Source organism: Pongo pygmaeus, chromosome 8, assembly GCF_028885625.2.
Source record: "Pongo pygmaeus isolate AG05252 chromosome 8, NHGRI_mPonPyg2-v2.0_pri, whole genome shotgun sequence".
Lineage (NCBI taxonomy): Eukaryota > Metazoa > Chordata > Mammalia > Primates > Hominidae > Pongo > Pongo pygmaeus.
In genome coordinates, this window is record NC_072381.2 from 52,943,603 (window position 1) to 52,962,735 (window position 19,133).

General features: G+C 33.9%; 1 protein-coding gene across 1 annotated transcript in view; it reads right to left on the bottom strand.

Moving 5' to 3' along the window:
• The window catches only part of PTPN20 (protein tyrosine phosphatase non-receptor type 20), a 105,686-nt gene that overhangs the window by 58,907 nt on the left and 27,646 nt on the right, over positions 1 to 19,133 (bottom strand). Inside the window, exons 7-9 of the mRNA XM_054435556.1 lie at positions 17,855 to 17,949; positions 14,557 to 14,654; positions 11,895 to 12,007 (exon numbers count right to left, since the gene is read on the bottom strand). Of these exons, the coding sequence (XP_054291531.1) occupies positions 11,895 to 12,007; positions 14,557 to 14,654; positions 17,855 to 17,949 (306 nt within the window). The remainder of the gene's footprint in view (positions 1 to 11,894; positions 12,008 to 14,556; positions 14,655 to 17,854; positions 17,950 to 19,133) is intronic.

The window sequence follows — 19,133 nt, forward strand, 5'->3', positions numbered from 1 at the left end:
AAAATATAAAAAAGAGAAAAATCAATGAAACCAAAATCAAGTTCTTCAAAAATATCAACAAAATGATGTGATGAACCTTTAATTATATAAACTAAGATAAAAAGAGAAAAGACTCAAATTACTAAAATCAGAAATAAAAATGAGGACATTACTACCAATTCTAAAGAAATAAAAAAGATTACAAGGGCGTACTATGAGCAATTGTATGCAAAAAAACTGGATAACCTCAATGAAATAGACAAATTTATAGAAACACAAAACTACCAAAACCAAACCACAAATAAATAGAAAATCTGAACAGACCTATGACTAGTAAGGTGACTGAATAAGTTATCAAAACTGTCCCAAAAAAGTAAGCCCTGGATCCAACGGCTTCACTGGTAAATTCTACCAAACATTTAAAGGAGAACTAACACCAATACTTCTCAAACTGTTCAAAAAAATTAAAGAGTAGGGAACACTCCCTAACTTAATCTATGAGGCCAGCATTATCCCAATATCAAAGCCAGACAATTATCCTACATGAAAAGAAAATTAAAGGCCAATATCCATCTTCAACATTGATGTAAAAATCCTCAACAAAATAGTACCAAAGCAAATATTTAGCGGCATATTAAAAAGATCATACACCATGACTATGTGGGATTTATTACCGGAATGCAAAGATGACTTAACATACAAAAATCAAGGTAATACAATACGCTAACAGAAAAAAAGGCATGCTTATCTCAGTTGATGCAGAGAGAGTATTTGACAAAATTCAACATCCTTTCAAGAATATATTCTTTTTTTTTTTTTTTGAGACAGAGTTTCACTGTTGCGCAGGCTGAAGTACAGTAGTGTGATCCCAGCTCACTGCAACCTCTGCCTCCTGGGTTCAAGTGACTCTCCTGCTCTGCCTCAGCCTCCCAAGAAGCTGGGATTACAGGCAACTGCTACCACGTCTGGCTAATTTTTGTACTTTTTCTTTAGTAGAGACATGTTGCCTAGGGTGGTCGTGAACTCCCCGACCTCAGGTGATCTGCCTGCCTTGGCCTCCCAAAGTGCTGAGATTACAGGCATGAGCCAACATGCCTGGCCTATTTGTTTGTAGAAAAAAAATTCAACAAACTAGAACATAAGAAAGATACCTAAACATAATAAAAGTTATATATGGAAAACCCACAGCAAACATACTCAATGTTGAAAGAGTAAAAGCTTTTCCCCTAAGATCAGAAACAAGGCACGGATGCCACTTTTGCCACTTCTATTTGACATAGTATTGGAAGTCCTAGTCAGAGAAATTAGGAAGAAAAAGAAATAAAAGCCATCCAAACTGGGGAAAGCAAAAAGTAAACATCTCTGTTTGCAAATATGATATGATATTATATGTAGAAAATCCTAAAGATTACTGGATTTTACACACACATACACACACACACACACACACAGTTAAAAAAATAAATTCAGTAAAGTAGCAGGATACAAAGTCACACACAAAAATCAGCTGCATTTATATATACTCACATGAACAATCTGAAAATAAAATTAAGAAAACAATTTCATTTACAATAACATATAAAAAGAAATAAAATACTTTGAAATTAACTTAGCCAAGAAGGGGAAGGGAAAGATTTGTACAAAGAGACCTACAAAACATTGCTGAAGAAAGAATTAAACAAATATATCTCATGTTCATGGTTTGGAAGATTTAATATCATTAAGATATCAGTACTACCCAAAACGATCTACAGATTCAATGTAATCCTTATCAAAATCCCAATGACTCCTTCTGCAGAAATAGAAAAACTCATCCTAAAATTCATATAGAATTTCAAAGGATCCCAAATAGCTAAAACAATCCTGAAAAATATGGGGAAAAAAAGACTCACACTTCTTGATTTCAAAACTTACTACAATACTACAGTAATCAAAACAGTCTGGTATGGGCATAGACAGACATATAGGCCAAAGGAATAGAAGAAAGAGTCCAGAAATAAAACCCAATGATTTTCGAAAAAGTTGTCAAGGCCATTTAATGGTAAAAACACAGTCTTTGCAACAAATGGTGCTGGGAAGCTGGATATCCACATGCAAAATAATAAAATTGGATCTTTACCTAATGCCATATACAAAAATTAACTCAAAATGGATCCATTACCTAAAAGTAAAAGCTAAAACTATAAAACTCTTACAAGAAAGCATGGCAATAACTTCAAGACATTGGATCTGGCAATGATTCCAAAGGTACAAACAAATTTTTAAAAATATAATTAATAATACTGAAATATACACTTAAAATGGATAAGATAGTAAATTTTATGTTATGTAAGGTTTACAACAATAAAAATAATTTGGAGAAAATACCTCTAAGTAACCCACAGATCAAAGGGGAAGTCACAAGAGAAACAGGAAGACATTTTGTTAAAAATGTGTAGATTGTATTTTTTAGAAAAGTTTTACATGAAAAAAAAATGAGCACTTAGAATTCCCATATATCCCCTGCCAAAGTTTCACTTATTATTAATGTTTTACATTTGGATGGTACATTCATTAGTATTGAACCAATATTGACACATTTTTGTTAACTAAAGTCCATACTGTATCTTGGTTTTCTTAGATTTCCTTAATATCTTTTTACTGTTTCAGGAGCCCATCTAGGATAAAACATTACATTTAGTTGTCAAGTCTCTTTGGGCAACTTTTGGCTATGATGGCTTCTCAGATTTTCCTTGTTTTTGATGAGCTTGATAGGTTTGAAGAGTACTGGCCAGGTGTATTCTTCAATGCCTTACTATTGAAATTTGTCTAATTTTTTCTCATGATTAAGACTGGGGTTATGGGTTTTCAGGAATAAGATCACAGAGGTAGAGTGCCATATTTATCCATAGTATCAAGGGTATATTCTACCAACACGATGTATGACAGTTGATGGTGACCTGATCACATGGCTGCAGTAGTGTTTATTAGGTTTCTCTACTATGCAGTTATTCTTTGTACTCCTCTGGCCATACTGTACTCTTTGAAAGATTTTATGTGCAACCCACACTTAAGAAGTGGGAAATTATGATCCACTTCCTTTAAAATTGAATATCAATGTAATTTATCAGGAATTCTTCTGCATGGGAGATTTGTCTCTTCTTACCCATTTATTAACATATTTAATCATTTATTTATATCAGTATGAACTCATGGATGATGATTTTATACTTCATACTATAATCCACTGCTACATTAGATTGTTGTTCAAATTGTTCCACCTTTTGCTACTTAAAATGAGAAAACATTATAAATTGAATGAAAATAAAAACATCTCAAAATGTGTGGGATGCAACTAAAGCAGTACTTATAGGAAGATTTGTTGTATTAAATGCTTGTACTACTGTTGTCCCTCTGTATTTGCAAGGGATTGGTTCCAGGACCTCCCACGGATACCAAAATCCTCAGATGCTCAAGTCCTTTACACAAAATAGCATAGTATTTGCATATAATATAAGCACATGCTCTCTCTCAAATACTTTAAATCATGTCTAGATTACTTATAATACCTAATACAACATAAATGCCATGTAAATAGTTGTTATACTATATTTTTAAAATTTGTAATTTTTTGTTGTTGTATTGTTATCTTTGTTCTTAAAATATCTTTGATCCATAGTTGGTTGAATTTGTAGATGCAGAATCTACAGATATGGAGGGCCAGTTGTATTTATGAAAAAGAAATATATCAATAATCTAATATATCAATAATCTAAGTTTCCACCTTAATAAATTAAGAAAATAATTTAAAAATAAAATAAAATCCAAAGCAACAAGGAAAAAGGAAATAATAAAGAGCAGAAATCAATGAAATTGAAAACAATGAGAAAGTAAGGGAAACTAAAAGCTAGTTCTTGGAAAATATCAATAGAATTGATACAGTCTCTAGCTAAACTGATCAAGAAACACAGAACAAAGACACATTTTATGAAATTGAAAAAAAAGAGAGGTGATCAATTAAGATAGACATTAAAAAGTTAATGAGGGAATATTACAAACAACTCTAGTCCCATAAGTTAGACAATTTACATGAATGGGACAAATTCACTGAAAAATACAAACTGCCAAAGCTCATTAAAAAAAAGAGAGACACCTAAATAGTCCTATATCAATTAAATAAATTGAATATTGTTATGGGCTGAATTGTGTCACCCCCCAAAAAATACATATGCACTAAGTCCTAACTCCCAGTAACTCTAAATGTGGCCGTATTTGGAGATAGGGTTTATAAAGAGGTGATTAAGTTAAAATGAAGTCATTAGAATAGCCCTTAATGTAATATAACTGGTATCCTTATAAGAAGAGATTAAGACACAGATATACACAGTGGGAAGACCATGTAAAGACACAGAGGAAAGACGGCCATCTGCAAGTCAAGGAGAGAGGCCTCAGAAGAAATCAACTTTGCTGACATCTTGATGTTGGACTGCTAGCCCACAGAACCGTAAGATCCATTCTTGGATATTTTGTTATAAAAGCCCCCCCCCCCAAAAAAAAAAAAACTAAAAACTAATACAAATATGTATTTAGAAACCTCACAAATTCTGGGTCCAGTTGGCCTCACTGGTGAATTTTAGCAAACATTTAAGGAAGCAATACTACCAATTTTATACAAACTTTTCCAGAATATTGAAGAGGAGAAAACACTTCCCAAATAATTTTATAAGGGAAGCATTACTCTGATACTAAAACCGGAAAAAGATATCACAAAAAAAGAAAATTACAGATCAATATCTGTCATGAACATAAACACAAAAAAAGTCTTCAGGAAAATACTAGCAAATCAAACCGTAAAACATAAAAACAATATTACACCATGACAAAGTTGGGCTTATCCCAGGAATGCAAAGCAGGTGAGATATTTGGAAATCAACCAAAGTAACTCATAATATATCAACAGGCAAAAAAAAAGAAAAACTATATGATCATCTGAATACATGCAGAAAAAGCATTTAACAAAAGTAAGAGTCCATTTATAATAACTCCAGGAAACTAGAATAATAGGAAGGCTCCCTTAATCTGATAAATGGCATTCACAAAAATAGTACAGCTAACATTATACTTTATGATGAAAAACAGAATGCTTTCTCCCTAAAATGGAGAATCTGGAAAGGATGTCCACTCTCTTTCCTCTTATTCAACATTGAACCAAAGGTCCTAGCTAATGCAATAAGTCAGTAAGTCAAAAAAAAAAAAAAAAAAAAAAAAAAGAAAGAAAGAAAGAAAAGAAATGAAAGGCATATACATTGGAAAGGTAGAAAAATAAAACTGTGTTTATTCACCAACATGAGTAGCTACCTAAAAAAAATTCCAAAAAATATATTTAAAAGGCCCTAGAATTAATGAGCGTTTAGGAAGGTTGAAGGACACATTGGTAATATACAAAAATCAATCATATTTCTATCTACTATCAATGAACAATAGAAGTTAAAATATTTTTCATAAGTTTCATTTACAATGGCACCAAAACATGTGAAATATTAGATATAAATCTAACAAAACATATATACAATCTATATGTTAAGACTGCAAAACAAACAAACACTGATGAAAGAAATCAATGCAGACCTAAACAGAGTGAGGAATGCTTCCATCAGGAGAAACAACAACAAATCCATTGAAGTGGAATTTGAGAATGCCACCAGGCCATTTTGGCTCCTCATATGCCACTGAATCATCAGGGAAAGGAGGATTACTACACTGCCTAGTGTGCTGCATTCTAAGTATTAAGGGGAAACTGGGCTGCTGCTATCCAATGGAGTAACGAGGAATATGTCTGCAATGCAGGTGATCCTCTAGGGTGTGTCAAGGTGATTAAGTAAATGGAAAACTACAACCACCTAATCTAGGCAGAACTACTAATGACTTAGATCTTGAGGAATGAATGTTTGGGTCACCCTATCAGACAAGGAACCACAACCAAATGGGATGTTTGCTGAGCTGAAAGAGAATACCAGACAGGTGTAAGACGGCAGTGGTCAAAACCAGATACAACCATGTGACCAGCTACATAAACAGGGATAAAATATTGTGAATTTTTCTTTTTGATATGCATATGATATATATATATATCATATTTTCGTTTTCTTTTAAAAATATTAAAGGGAATGTGAATCAGTTGGAAAAGAAAGAATATCACTCAAGACAAAAAAGAGACACTTTTGGAGAAGGGGAGAGAATGTTTTCAGTTGTACACAGATTAGTTTTATCACTGTAGATGCAAGCATAAGGTTGTCTTTATTTGGATATTAAGTAACATTTAAAAGGGTGTATATAGGTGCCAGGCTGATATAGGGTGGACTGTGATAGCTTTACAATATGTTGACATAGCTAGGCTGGATCACTTTTCCCAGAATTCTGTTCCTTGAATATTTCCAGCTAAAACAGGGCACAAGCGAGGTTCTCATGTCAGATCTGGAAGGTGAACATGGGGCAGCAGCTATTCTGTGCTCAGATGCACCATGGATGATCTCCTGACTCCCCTCATTTTATATGTGGAAGGAAGAACTTAAAATCACAACAGTGCCAATCCTACCTGAATGAATATAACTGGCATGTCATTCTATCTAAATTTCAAACAAGTTTACACAGGAACGAACAAAATAATTTAAAATCACTGATGCAGCAAAAACTTGCCCAAATAGTTACAAAAATGTATTTTTTAAAAAATTACAGGGAGGATTTTCCTTTCCAGATATATTTAGAATAAGTAGAATCAAAACAGAATAATATAATATGTCCACAGGAACAAACAAGTCAATTAGTAAAAAAAATTCAGAGAATACAAAAGGATCAAACATTTTTGGAAACTTAATATGTGATAAAAGTATATATAAATTCATTTGGGAAATGTGGTTTACTTAGTGAATAGTGCTGGTATAACTGTCCAGTCATATGAAAGAAAATATAGTTTTCTATACCTCTATAATATTTAGCAATAAACTGCAGACAGATTCATGATCTAAGCAAAATAAATGAATAAAAATTCTGAAGAAAATTTAGGAGAATATTTGTATGTTTTTCCTGTAAAGAAGACTTTTTTAAACATTTTAGAAATTAAGAATGTTCATGAAAGTCTCCCTTCTTAAGGTATAGAATTGAGGGTTACAATTTATAGCACATTTGTCAGACAGACATGTTAAGATTTCCAACATGTGAAGAGTTCCTACAAATTAATAAGAAAAGAAAAACAATGAACAAAGTTTATAAATATGCAAATCCAAGAAGAAGTTAATAAACATATATTAAGATACTTGATCCTGGCTGGGCACAGTGGCTCACGCCTGTAATCCCAGCACTTTGGGAGGCCAAGGCAGGTGGATCACAATGTCAGGAGTTCGAGACCAGCCTGGCCAACATGGCGAAACCTGGACTCTACTAAAAATACAAAAATTCGCCGGGCATGGTGGCTAAGCTTTTGGAAAGGAATCTGGTATTGCCCATTAAAATATAAAACGAACATAAACTTTGACTTAACTATCTTACCTTAGGGAATCTAACCAAAATCAAAGTACCAGTACTTAGGAAATACGTGTAAATATATATATTGCAGAAAAAGTCAATTGGAGAATGGGTGAATATATTATGGTATTTCCATACAATGAAATATTAGACAACTATTAATCCTATGTTAGAATATGTCTTAACCTATATAATAATATAGTTTAAATTTTAAAAACTATGGTTGCAGAGTAATTGTAGAGTTGCAGAGCACACATCAATTTTTATTTAAACTTTAAACAGAAAATCTGTTTTTATATCTTTGTGTATTCTTAGATAAACTATTATATTGGTTGCCTCTGAATCAGGATTCAGGATGATGGGTGGAAATTATTAACTTTTTGTCTATATCATTCTATATTGATTTTCATTAAAATATTAGCACACATTAACTTTATAATTTAATTTTTTAAAATTTTGGCTTTTAAAATATTTTATTAAATGTTAAATAGGTGCAAAATAATAGTTAAGTAAAATATCTTTAAGAAAAAGAACAATACATACCCAATTTAAAACAGAACATTAGCCCCTGATGCTCCTGTGTCCCCTTCCCAGACCTCATTCCTTGTCCTCCTCCCTCAGGGAATAATCACTATTCTGAATTGTACTATCATTCCTTTTGTTTGTTTTGTTTACCCTTTATGCTGTTTTGCATATTTCACAAATTTATATAGATTACATTATTTTGTTTTAAATCTTGACTTTTTTGCTAAGACTGCATCTGGGTTTATTCATCTTCACATTAAACAAAATACAATATCTAATTCATACGTGCTGGTGTTGACAGATATCTGAGTCGTTTACAGTTGAAGTCTATTACAAACAAGCCTAGTATGGACATTCTTGCATACGTCTTCTGGTACAAAAGGCAAAGAGTTTCTCTAAGCTAAATAACCAGGAAGAAAATTGCTAGGACATACGGCATGTGCACACTAAAAAAATACCAAATTATTTTCCAAAATGGTTTCCATCAAGCCACATACTCACCAATATCAACTATTATCACATTTTTAAAAATGGAAACAATCTAGTCAGTGTAAATTATTATTTCACTATGATTTAATTTTCTCTTCCCTGATTCAAAATTAGGTTGGACCACTTTTTCATATTTTCTCTTCTGTGAAATGTTCATGTGTTTTGCCCATTTTTCTATTTGGTTATCTTTTACTTACTAATATGCAGTTTTTTATATTTTCTAGGCATTAATCCTTTGTGAGCATAGACCTCAGTAACAGACCCTAGGAGGAGCCTAACCATATAGTCCTAAACTGAAACTGAAAAGGAGGGTACTAAGAAAGAAAAAAGCAGTGTCTACCTACTTTTCCCTAGGAACTGGCCTTACTCTAACAGCTAAGACATGGATATTTCCTGTTTGCAAAGGAATGTGTTCTTATTTTTATTTTAAAAATATATTTATATTCAAAATTCCACTTCTGCCTAAATATAGAAAGCTAGTATGAGCATCACTCATACTCTAACAATATACACAAATTGAAAAAAAAACACTAAATCAAAATTTTATTGAACCCATCAGAGAGCTGAGGTTGCAGGGCAACCAAGTAGTCTGAAATCTAAGGAAAGACAGACTCTCCTAAGGAGTGACAGGACATGAACACTGGCTCCCTGTGGCAGTTCAAGGGAGAAAGCGATACCAGGCACTATACAAATGGGAAAGAAGTATTCAGACATAAAATGTAATGCACTCCTGATAATAGCTGGATGTGGGCCAGTGTGACAGTACAGAACAGCGTAAAGCCACAGACACAAAAAGAACTTGCACACATTCACAGACTTAAGTTCACAGACCTCCAACAGACCTCCAACAGAAAGACTGAGAGCAGAGCAGGAAACGGGAAGAACCATTCCCTCAGAAGGGTAGGCTTGGAGGAGGGGAGCTACTGTCATGGTCGAAAATGCGTAAAGCCCCACCTAGACCTATTTCTCCCAGAACAAAAGCCTTACACTGCAGGAGGAGGAGCAGCAATCCCTGCTGTGTATAAGTGTATACCCACCACAGTTGGGAACAGAGCAAACAAAACCCATCTATTCCTGGAGAAGGTGCAGAAAACAGTCCTAAGCCCAGGATTTAATGCCATTATTATTACAAAACTCCTACCACTACACTAAGTGAAGGGGAGGAAACCTTCTCCACTGTAGACTTGCCAAAGGTGTCAGGCAGAGTCTGGATGCCATGAGAAGGGGCAGTATCACTGACCAAGCCTGTCACTGAGGACCAGGGACAGAGGACCAGCCCAAGGCTGAGAATGGAATAGGACAACAAAGAATGACTTGGCCTTCCCTCCCCAGGCAAGCAAGCACCAGTCTACTGCTGGAAGATAGGCAGGAGAAGGAAAGAGAGCCCTTCTAAAGCACAGGCACACAGGGGAGGCCTAAAGCTGAGGATGAAACAGGAAGAGACCAAAAATAAAAACTCCTTAGCACCCCAGCTGCCACCCTGCGCACAAGCTAAATCCTAAGGAATTCTAAGCCAATGGTTCACTGTAGGTAATGAGAGCAACACAAAACCAAAACCCAGCTCATGTCCTAAATGGCCTACCAGAGGAATAGGCATGACTATTTCTAGGCATAAATTCTATTTACTTTAGTCTCTTTTTTTCTACACCCAGTACCAACACTCAGTCAGATATATAGACACATAATGAAGCTGCAGCAGCTGCAACAGAAGCCAGTGTCAAAAAGCAAAGCAATCGCAGAAAAAAATATCAGCAACAACCCATCTGTCAGAGTTATCCAATGGGGAATTTTAAATAACTATCATTAACATGTTAAGCTCTATGAAAAATGCAAACAAAACACATTAACAACAGAGACAGAATCTGTAAGAAGGTGTCAAATGGAAATGTTGTACATAAAAAACACTATATGCTTTCAATGGGTTCATTAGTAGACTTGACACAACCAAGAAAGGAATCAGTAAACTTGAAGACAGGTTGACAGAAATTACCTAACTGAAATACAAAGAGTAAAAAGAGTAGGAGAAAAAAAAAGTAAAAAGCAACAAATAATGTCAGTACAGCTTCTTTGGAATACAGTTTGTCTGTTATACACTTATGACCCAGCATTCCCACTCCTAGATATTTACCTTAAAGTAATGGAAACTTATGTTTACACAAAGTTTGTGAATATCTGTAGTACTTTTATCCATAATTGCCAAAATCTGGAAACAACCCAGTGTCCTTCAACTGGTGAATGGAATACTATTCAATAAAAAAGAAATTAAATACTGATAAATGCAATGACACAGATGAATATCAAAAGAATTATGCTAATGAAAGAAGTTGGACTCAAAAGGCTGCATATTTATGATTCCATTTATACAATACCTTGAAAAAGACAAAAGTAAAGAGAATGAAAATAGAATCCTGGTTGCTAGGCACTGGTGGTAGGGTTAAGGGTTAACTACAAAAAAATACAAGAGAAATTTGGGGGGAGATAGAAATGTACTATACCTTGATTGTGGTGGTAAACCTTGGTCAAACCTCATAGAACCGTATGCTAAAAGGGTGAATTTTACTGTATGCCTCAGTTTAATCAAGCGTGTTTTAATTAATTAAAAATTATGCCTTGTTTTATAAAAGCATATTCTTATAAACTATTTTTGTAGGAGATCTGCATTTTAATAATTGCATAAGGTGATATTTTCTTAACTGGGTTTGACATTTTTCAAATAAAGTCATTAGAGAAGATGTTCCCAACATTTGATGGGATGTTGGTTATGGATGACCTCTAAGATCCTCTCCAACTCCAAGGTTTTTGAGGTGTGCATGTGATCCCCCAAGTTTACAAACACAAATTTTATAAATCTATATATATACACATACACATGTATGTTAAGTATATATTCATAGTTCTAATTATGTTTATATTATATATACATGTAAATACGTATACACAAAAAGTTCTGAAATATTCTTCAGTGTTATAATTTATTATATATTTGTTATTTTCTTTTTCCCCACTATAAACATGTGATCATTTGTAATCCAAAAATGTTATTATTTTAATTACAAAGTATATATTGTACAAAAAATTTTAAAAAAGGAAATAAGGAAGCAGGTTGTTATTTTTCAAATCTATAAAATACCTAGCTTTAAAAAAATGGATTTTATTAAACTGACATATTTAATACTTTAAAATACTTGAAGAAAGGACAGAAATTAGCCATTTTGAATATGGGGTGTGGAGCATTTTTTTAATTGCATTTTTTTATTTTTAAAAGAAAATCCTAGAAAACCATATTTTCCCATTTTTTGAAGTTTTCCCTAGCTCTTTCCCTCATTTGTATTAGAAATATCTTTGTGCATATCTCTAAAATAGAGCCTCAACTTGCTACTACAAATAGGATGATGTCATACCAGAAAGTAGAGGGGAGAGAGCCTGTGACGGCCCTGCAGCCTCCTCATCCTCACTGCTCCACCTGTCTCTTCTGAAGGGGCCTCTGGCTGTCCACATGCTGGGATCACTGCCACTAGAAAAGAAATGTATATATTTGCCCATGGTTTCAAAGAATATATACATTTGAGAAACACTTTCTAATCATCTTTATTGATTATTTAATTGACATTCATTTCCATTTCAATTCAGCCACCCACTCCCATTGTCATCACCTGAAACTGGCCCACTTGTGAGATAACTCCCAAATCCCAATGTCTGATCACAAACTCCATCTCCTCCCACTACTTTTACCTTGCAAACTAGTCGCCTCAGATCCATCCGCTTATTTACCTTCTCCGCTCCTTTACCTAGGCTGTGGGAGGGAAGTACTCGGGTCACTGGGCTTTCTAATATCGGCAGAGAGCCGTTTGGAAAACACCAGCATGCCCCTGGTTGGTTTCCTGTACCACTCTTCCACGGCAGCTAATTCCAAGCCACCATCTTGTTATAGTCCTTATCTTAATACTCTCTCTGACTTAGTAAAAATGTAACTTCTTCTAGAAAATGCAAGCCAGAAAATAGAAATTCTTTCAATTTATTATCTTTTAAAACATTTACTTAGATGCATCAATGTCTTTCTTATTCCTTGCTTTCTGCCTATTCAAAATTCATCCTTCCGTGTTCTTAACCACATTCCTTCTGCCTCCTCTAAGGTACTTTTCTATAACTTATTTTTTTTAACATATCATGAATCTCTCCCTATCTACAAATTCTTTCATATCCTAAGAATATACAATTTTCTGTATCTTAAAAATAGGAAATGCTTTAAACTCTGTCTAGCTACTAATTGTTAACAGATTTTTCAAATCCTAGCCCATACCCACTTTCTATTTCCTTTGCAACGTCTCCATACTCAACTGACTCGCTAATGCTATTAACTTGGCTCTTGCCGCACTTTCATTTGCAACCCTACCTAGCAAAATCCTCCTAATTTGACTTCTGCATCTAACCTTCAATGTTTAGAGAAAATTCTTCCTAAAATACAAACTTAATTACACCTGCCCACCAATATCAGGATAAATCAAAGCACCTTATCAGACACCTAAGTTTAGGATATTGGCCAGGTGGCCTCTGTCTACTTTTCCATCACCATCTCCACTGATTTCCTACATGCACTGTATGCTTTAACCTTAGCAAAATAAATGCCTTTTTCTTTTACTTCTGTAAGGAAACTTGGGTTTCTTAACTCTTTTCTCCTTCTCATTTTTTTCTTGGATTACTGTAAACATTTAATTAATCTCCACTGACTGCCACTTCCAGCTATCCTCACCTTGCCACCAGCATTCCTCCTTCTGGATGGATAAATAGATAGTTGCATGAATAAAACAAAAAGACCCTCCGTATGCATCCTTTTCATTTTAACAGACTGAATAAAATGTATACTCAGCTTCACATATATGGCATTACTTCCCACTCCAGCCCACACTGTATTTTGGGCTCCACCTCTCATCTTCTCCAGCTTCCTGGCATTCCACCTCACACACACCCTACGACTCTTGGCACCTAATATTTCTCCCCATTACCCCTAAGATATTTTCACAACTCCTTACCCTCGCTCAAACTTCTTCCTCTTGCCTGAAATGTTCTTCTCTTTTTCACCTGCTAAGTTTCTATTTAATTAAATCCTAAATTCAACCAAAATATCTTTTCTTCAAAGAAGCTTGTGGGAAACCTCCCTCATGCATAGTCAATCTTCTGTACCCACAATCTTTGGATTTTTACTCTAAAATAATATTTACTATGTTGTACATCAATTTGTCTTTTATATGTCTGTTTCCCTAATTAAACTGTGAACTAAAGAGCAAAAAATATATAGTAGTTTGTATTTGTGTACAGTGCTTAGTATATCATAGAATCTCAGAATGTCTTTGGAATTACTATTATTTGTTTAATGCACTTCTGAAAGTTGTACATATAAATTTCATACAATACACATACAAAAACACATAATATAAAGAATATACACATTCTTATACAGTGCTATTCAAGTGAGGGTAGCTAATATTACTGATAAATTTCTAAGAAAATATGGCTTAACAAAATGTTTCCTCATTTGATGTTTTTGCTTATAACACCTAAATTTGAACATTTTATAAGCATGAAAACTTGTTTCTTTGTTTTCCTAATGGAAATTTGCTGTTCTTCAGGTACTTTAAATTTTTTAAATATATACTACCAGAAATTCACCATACTAATAATCCTGTTGTTTATATCATATAATTTTCTTTCTGAAAACAGATTGCATTTCTAATAACATTTAGTGCTGTACCGTGAGCTTCATGCTACCTCAAGTACACTGACCACTTCAAAAGCTCCAAGCATATTTGCAAAAGCTTTGATGCCATGTAACTATTGAGAGGATAGAGAAATCGAATCCTTCAAGAATACTTTTCTCTTATGTTAATTACCATGTTTATGAGATCATAAACATATTTCTAAGAAAGCTAAATCAAGTTTATAAAAAGCTATATCTTGAAAAATTAAACATTTGAGGGCCATTATTCACTGTCTCCATGCAGAGGGCTAGCTATGAATATAAGTAGCATAAACAGAAAACTCACTAAATAAGCATATTAGTTATACCTTTCTGAAGGCTCTTCAAAAACATCTTCATAATCATTACGTGGGAAATTCCAAAGAGAAAGTTTTACCTTCTCTGAGTTAACTTTATTTTCAAAAACCTACAGACATAAGAAAGGAAACAAATTATAGCCCTGATTTTAGAAAAATATGGTTTAAAAGAAACGTGATTTCTATAGCTACTTAAGAAGAGCAGAAAGATCTGCAATAATGGAATTATAACCACAATCACATAGTATAATGTCTGCTTCAAAAAATCACTTAATTGTATATCTCCCTATTAAATATTTTCCAATCTGTCAAAACAATGTAGAGTACTATGTAAACAGAAGTTATTTATATTGAATTGCTCAAGTGATTTTTCAAAACTAAATTTTTAAAAAGCTTCATTTGAGAAAAAATAGATTTATTACTTCAGCCCAGAAGAGATTTTCTTATAAGTGTTTACCATGTTTTGTTTACTGTGAATATAAAATTCCTGCCACTATATTTATCTTTACTTTAGTACTTGCACCATCTAATCTACTAATTCTTTCTCCACATTCCACTGCCCAGTTTTGCACTGGAGAGACTTCAGTCTTGATAACTCGCAGTGCCAGTGCCCCAGCCACCATATACACATGTTTCCTTCCTTCCTTGTCTAATACTGTCTTGCCATACTTGGCCTTCTATTTTCTCAAGAACATCTTTTGAATCAGCTGATCAAATCTCATTCACACACAGAAATAACTTTGGGACTATTATTGAAATTAAGTAATGTGAATTTTTTAATTTAAATTGGAAATAAGTGATATATTGATATATTTATATATTAAGTATCATTATCCACTAATATGCTATAGCTATCCAGCAAAAACATTATAAAATATTCTCAATAAAGACAGTGTATACCTTTTCTTAGATTTACTCCTAAACACCTTAAGTGGCACAATTGTAAATGTAATGTCATAGATTAGACCTTTTATTTGCTACACACTGCTCAATCCACAAACCACGTTTTTATATCTAGTATTTTTGTGTACATTCCATTCTAAACTTCCATTATGATTTCTTCTTTGACTAATGAGTTTGTTAGTGTTTGCTTGGTGTATATTCAATTTTTACTTTAAAATCACAGGAAAACGTCCACCTAAGATTCCTTCTCATTAAACTATGTAGCTATAATACATGAAATGAAATGAGCTTCACAGAGTTGAACTAGTTTTGAAATCAGCACTGATTGGTAAATCCCTAAAAATTAATTTCAGGATAATTAAAATTAAAATGTAGAAAGTGTGGCTCCAGTGGGATGGAGGAAAAGAAGTGGGACACATGCTGTTACACAACATGATCCCACTTCCCTCCTATGAGACATGCTTAAAAGTCATTTAAGTACAATTCATTTACTTAGAAAAAGTGATATCTGGAAGTCTTAACACAATTTAAACCTGAGACATCTTTCAAGTCATGGTTCAAAAGCAAATTGATTATATTTATTTTTTAAAGAAGCAAACTGTTCCAGATGGCTGCAATTCAAATTCAAGACTGACTAACATATGTCTGATTGAGTGAAATGTGATTTTGCTAACAATACCAAGAACTAACAAGGAGAAATATAATAAATTATCAAGATGGCAGGACTTTTGGAGATCGCTCACGGAATCAAATTAACATCAAATTTTTTTAATGTTAGAAAATGTTTTCTGAGGAGGCTAAGTTAGCTTTTCTGTACTCCATGCGGCAAGGATTTATGAGGACAAAGTGAAAACAGTAACACAGATAGGAGCCTGGTTTCTAGTCTGTGACCCAAGAGTTATATGATCATAGACAAATTGCTTCAGCTTTCACCTCTAAAATGAGTGCTGGCATAAAAATGTCTTTAACAGGCCAGGCGTAGTGGCTTATGCCTATAATCTCAGCACTTTGGGAGGCCAAGACGGGTGGATCACCTGAGGCCAGGAGCTCAAGACGAGCCTGGCCAACGTGGTGAAACCCTGTCTCTACCAAAAATCCAAAAAATAAATTAGCCTGTCTCAAAAAAAAAAAAAATTCTTTATGCTCCAAATCTAACCAACTTCAAGTCTATGAGTCTAGACAATTTCTAGGGGACAGCATCATATCTGAAAGGACATAAAAATGGCTACAGTATCAAATTGTTTCATGAAACATAAGAAAAGCAAGTTCTAATAAAATCAGGTAATTTTCCCAACACTCTAAAAACCATCCAGGAATGTTCTAAGATCCTTTTTTCTGAAAGGAAACTTTAAAGCATATCAGAATTCATCCTAGATAGGCCAAGCTATAACTTAGCAAAAAAAAACAAACAAACAAACAAGCAAAAAAACCCCAAAGTAAAAATGTAAACAAACTCACAAAATGTGCTCAGTTCTAGAAGAAGTCAAATAAGACTATAAGACTATATAAAGGATATACTTGGGCCATTCTGTGAAGGTGCTCCCTTTCAAATCATCTCTGCTTCAAAGAGAAAACCATTCTGATCAGAGAAAAGAATCAAGAGTGAGCGGAGAGCACAACACAGCACTAACAGCCAAAGATTCCCAGCCAAAGATGTGATGGTAGCCTTGATGTGGCCAACTTAAGTATAGCAGAGAATGGACAGGAGATAATAACCAAGTTACAATGCTGTTCTTAAAAGCTGCACTCCTGCCCACCTCGGGTGGAGGTGGCAATTGAATGGGGGACGTGGTAGAAGCAGTTTTTGGTCTATGTACTGACTTTATCTCTATTACTCCTGTAACTTACAGGAAATGAGCACAAGGCCAGCATCATCATGGCAGTTCCAAAGCTCCAGTTGACTAGGTAAGAGAAAAAAAAAAACCACAAAGCACCCACCAGACTAAAATGCATTTCCCTTTTTTTGTACTCTAACCCTAGCACTATCTCCACAAATGGGGTAATGTGTTGAAGTAAGAGGTTTTGTCACAGACTTTTCACAGCCCTCTACTTTTCCATAGTTTGGAGACACCCAATCATGCTGTCTCAAACAATGAAAAAGTCCACAATCAATACATCTAAAGGTGCTTCATACTTCATGTGACATTTATTTTGTATCTTCATTAGTAACACAAAACTAGTGCCTGTAAAATTTCCAGAGTAGCATTAGAAAATGCAATTCATTAGAAACTTTGCAAAAAGTTCCACTCTTCCAAATCCCCATTTTGGTCACTGTCAACACTACAGTGACAAAAAATTAAGTAATCATTTTGGTGAGAACCAAACAGATACCCATTTCCCAGAGAGCATAGTCAGCAATTTAGGTATTAGCCAAAATTAGTAGAGATCCCTCTCCTTTTAGTCTTACCTTTGATCCAGGTGTGTTTTTCTGACTTGATGAAGGCAAAGTCTCCCTGAAATTCAGGTCTTCTGCTTCAGAGTCATTTCCCTCATAATCGTTTACTGAACAAAGGCGGGGGGAAAAACTGATCAAACAGAAAACACTACACAGAAGGAAAAATGGAGCCTTAATGAGAAAAAACAAGCTACATGAGGGGAATTTTCATCTACTTTTCCTGTTTTCCAAACACCCCATCTTTATCTCCTATGGTAATCATCTCTTTCCCCCCTGCTTTGAAAAAATCAACATAGCAAAGCTGATCCTTCTTCTAGGATTATCCTCAGGGAGTTGACTTTTGAGCAGTTCCCTTGTTCCTCATTGCCATATTATTCAAGAAAGTACTCTTCAAGTAAATCCTAGATATTTACAACCTGCAGAACCTATGCATTGGGATCTACAGAATAGTCTTCTGTGTTTCAGAGTCTATTTCTTGAATAAAGAATACTGTGTTACAAAAGGCACACTTTAACTTCTTGTATTATTTATGATTCATAAGTTAGCAATATGTTAAATTATATAGAAAATTGTTTTCGGCTTTGTTGAATAATGTAATATGAATCATCCCAAGGAAACTCTGGGTTTCTTATATGATTATTCCTAATTACTGTGTTAATTTTACTGCACAGACTCTTTCAGATAAGAAGCCAAGAGAGAAAATTTTCTCTGATCTCAGTATTGAGCACTCAGAGTACTGTTTCTCATACCATGGGAGCCTTAAATATTATGATTTAGAAATTCTGTGGCATGGCATATTAAAAAATCAATAAAAATATAGTAAACAAGTACTATGGAAATGAAAAAGTGTGTTCCTGAATGTGTGTTAAAAAGGAAATCTAATAGAAATTATGAACCTTTATAACACATGAATTAATTTTATAAATTAAAACATTAAGAAATATCAATGAAGGGACAACATACCAAAACTAATGTGAAGTAGCTAAATGAGTATTTAGATAGAGGGAAAATGTATAGGTTTAAATGTGTTTACAAAAAAGGCAGAAAAAAAAAGCTGATATAAATGAGTTTTGTATTCAATCACAGAAGCCAAAGAAAAACTTGAGGAAACCCAGAGAAACTACAAAGGAGAAAATCACAAAGAAAAAGATAATAACAGAAAATAAGCCTAAAGAATAATCAGCAAAATCCAATAAACTAGTTCTTTGAAAAAAAAAAACTTAAAAAATACACAACCCTCTTTCACTACAAATCAATGGAGAGTAAGTGCACAAATAACATTAAAAATGAA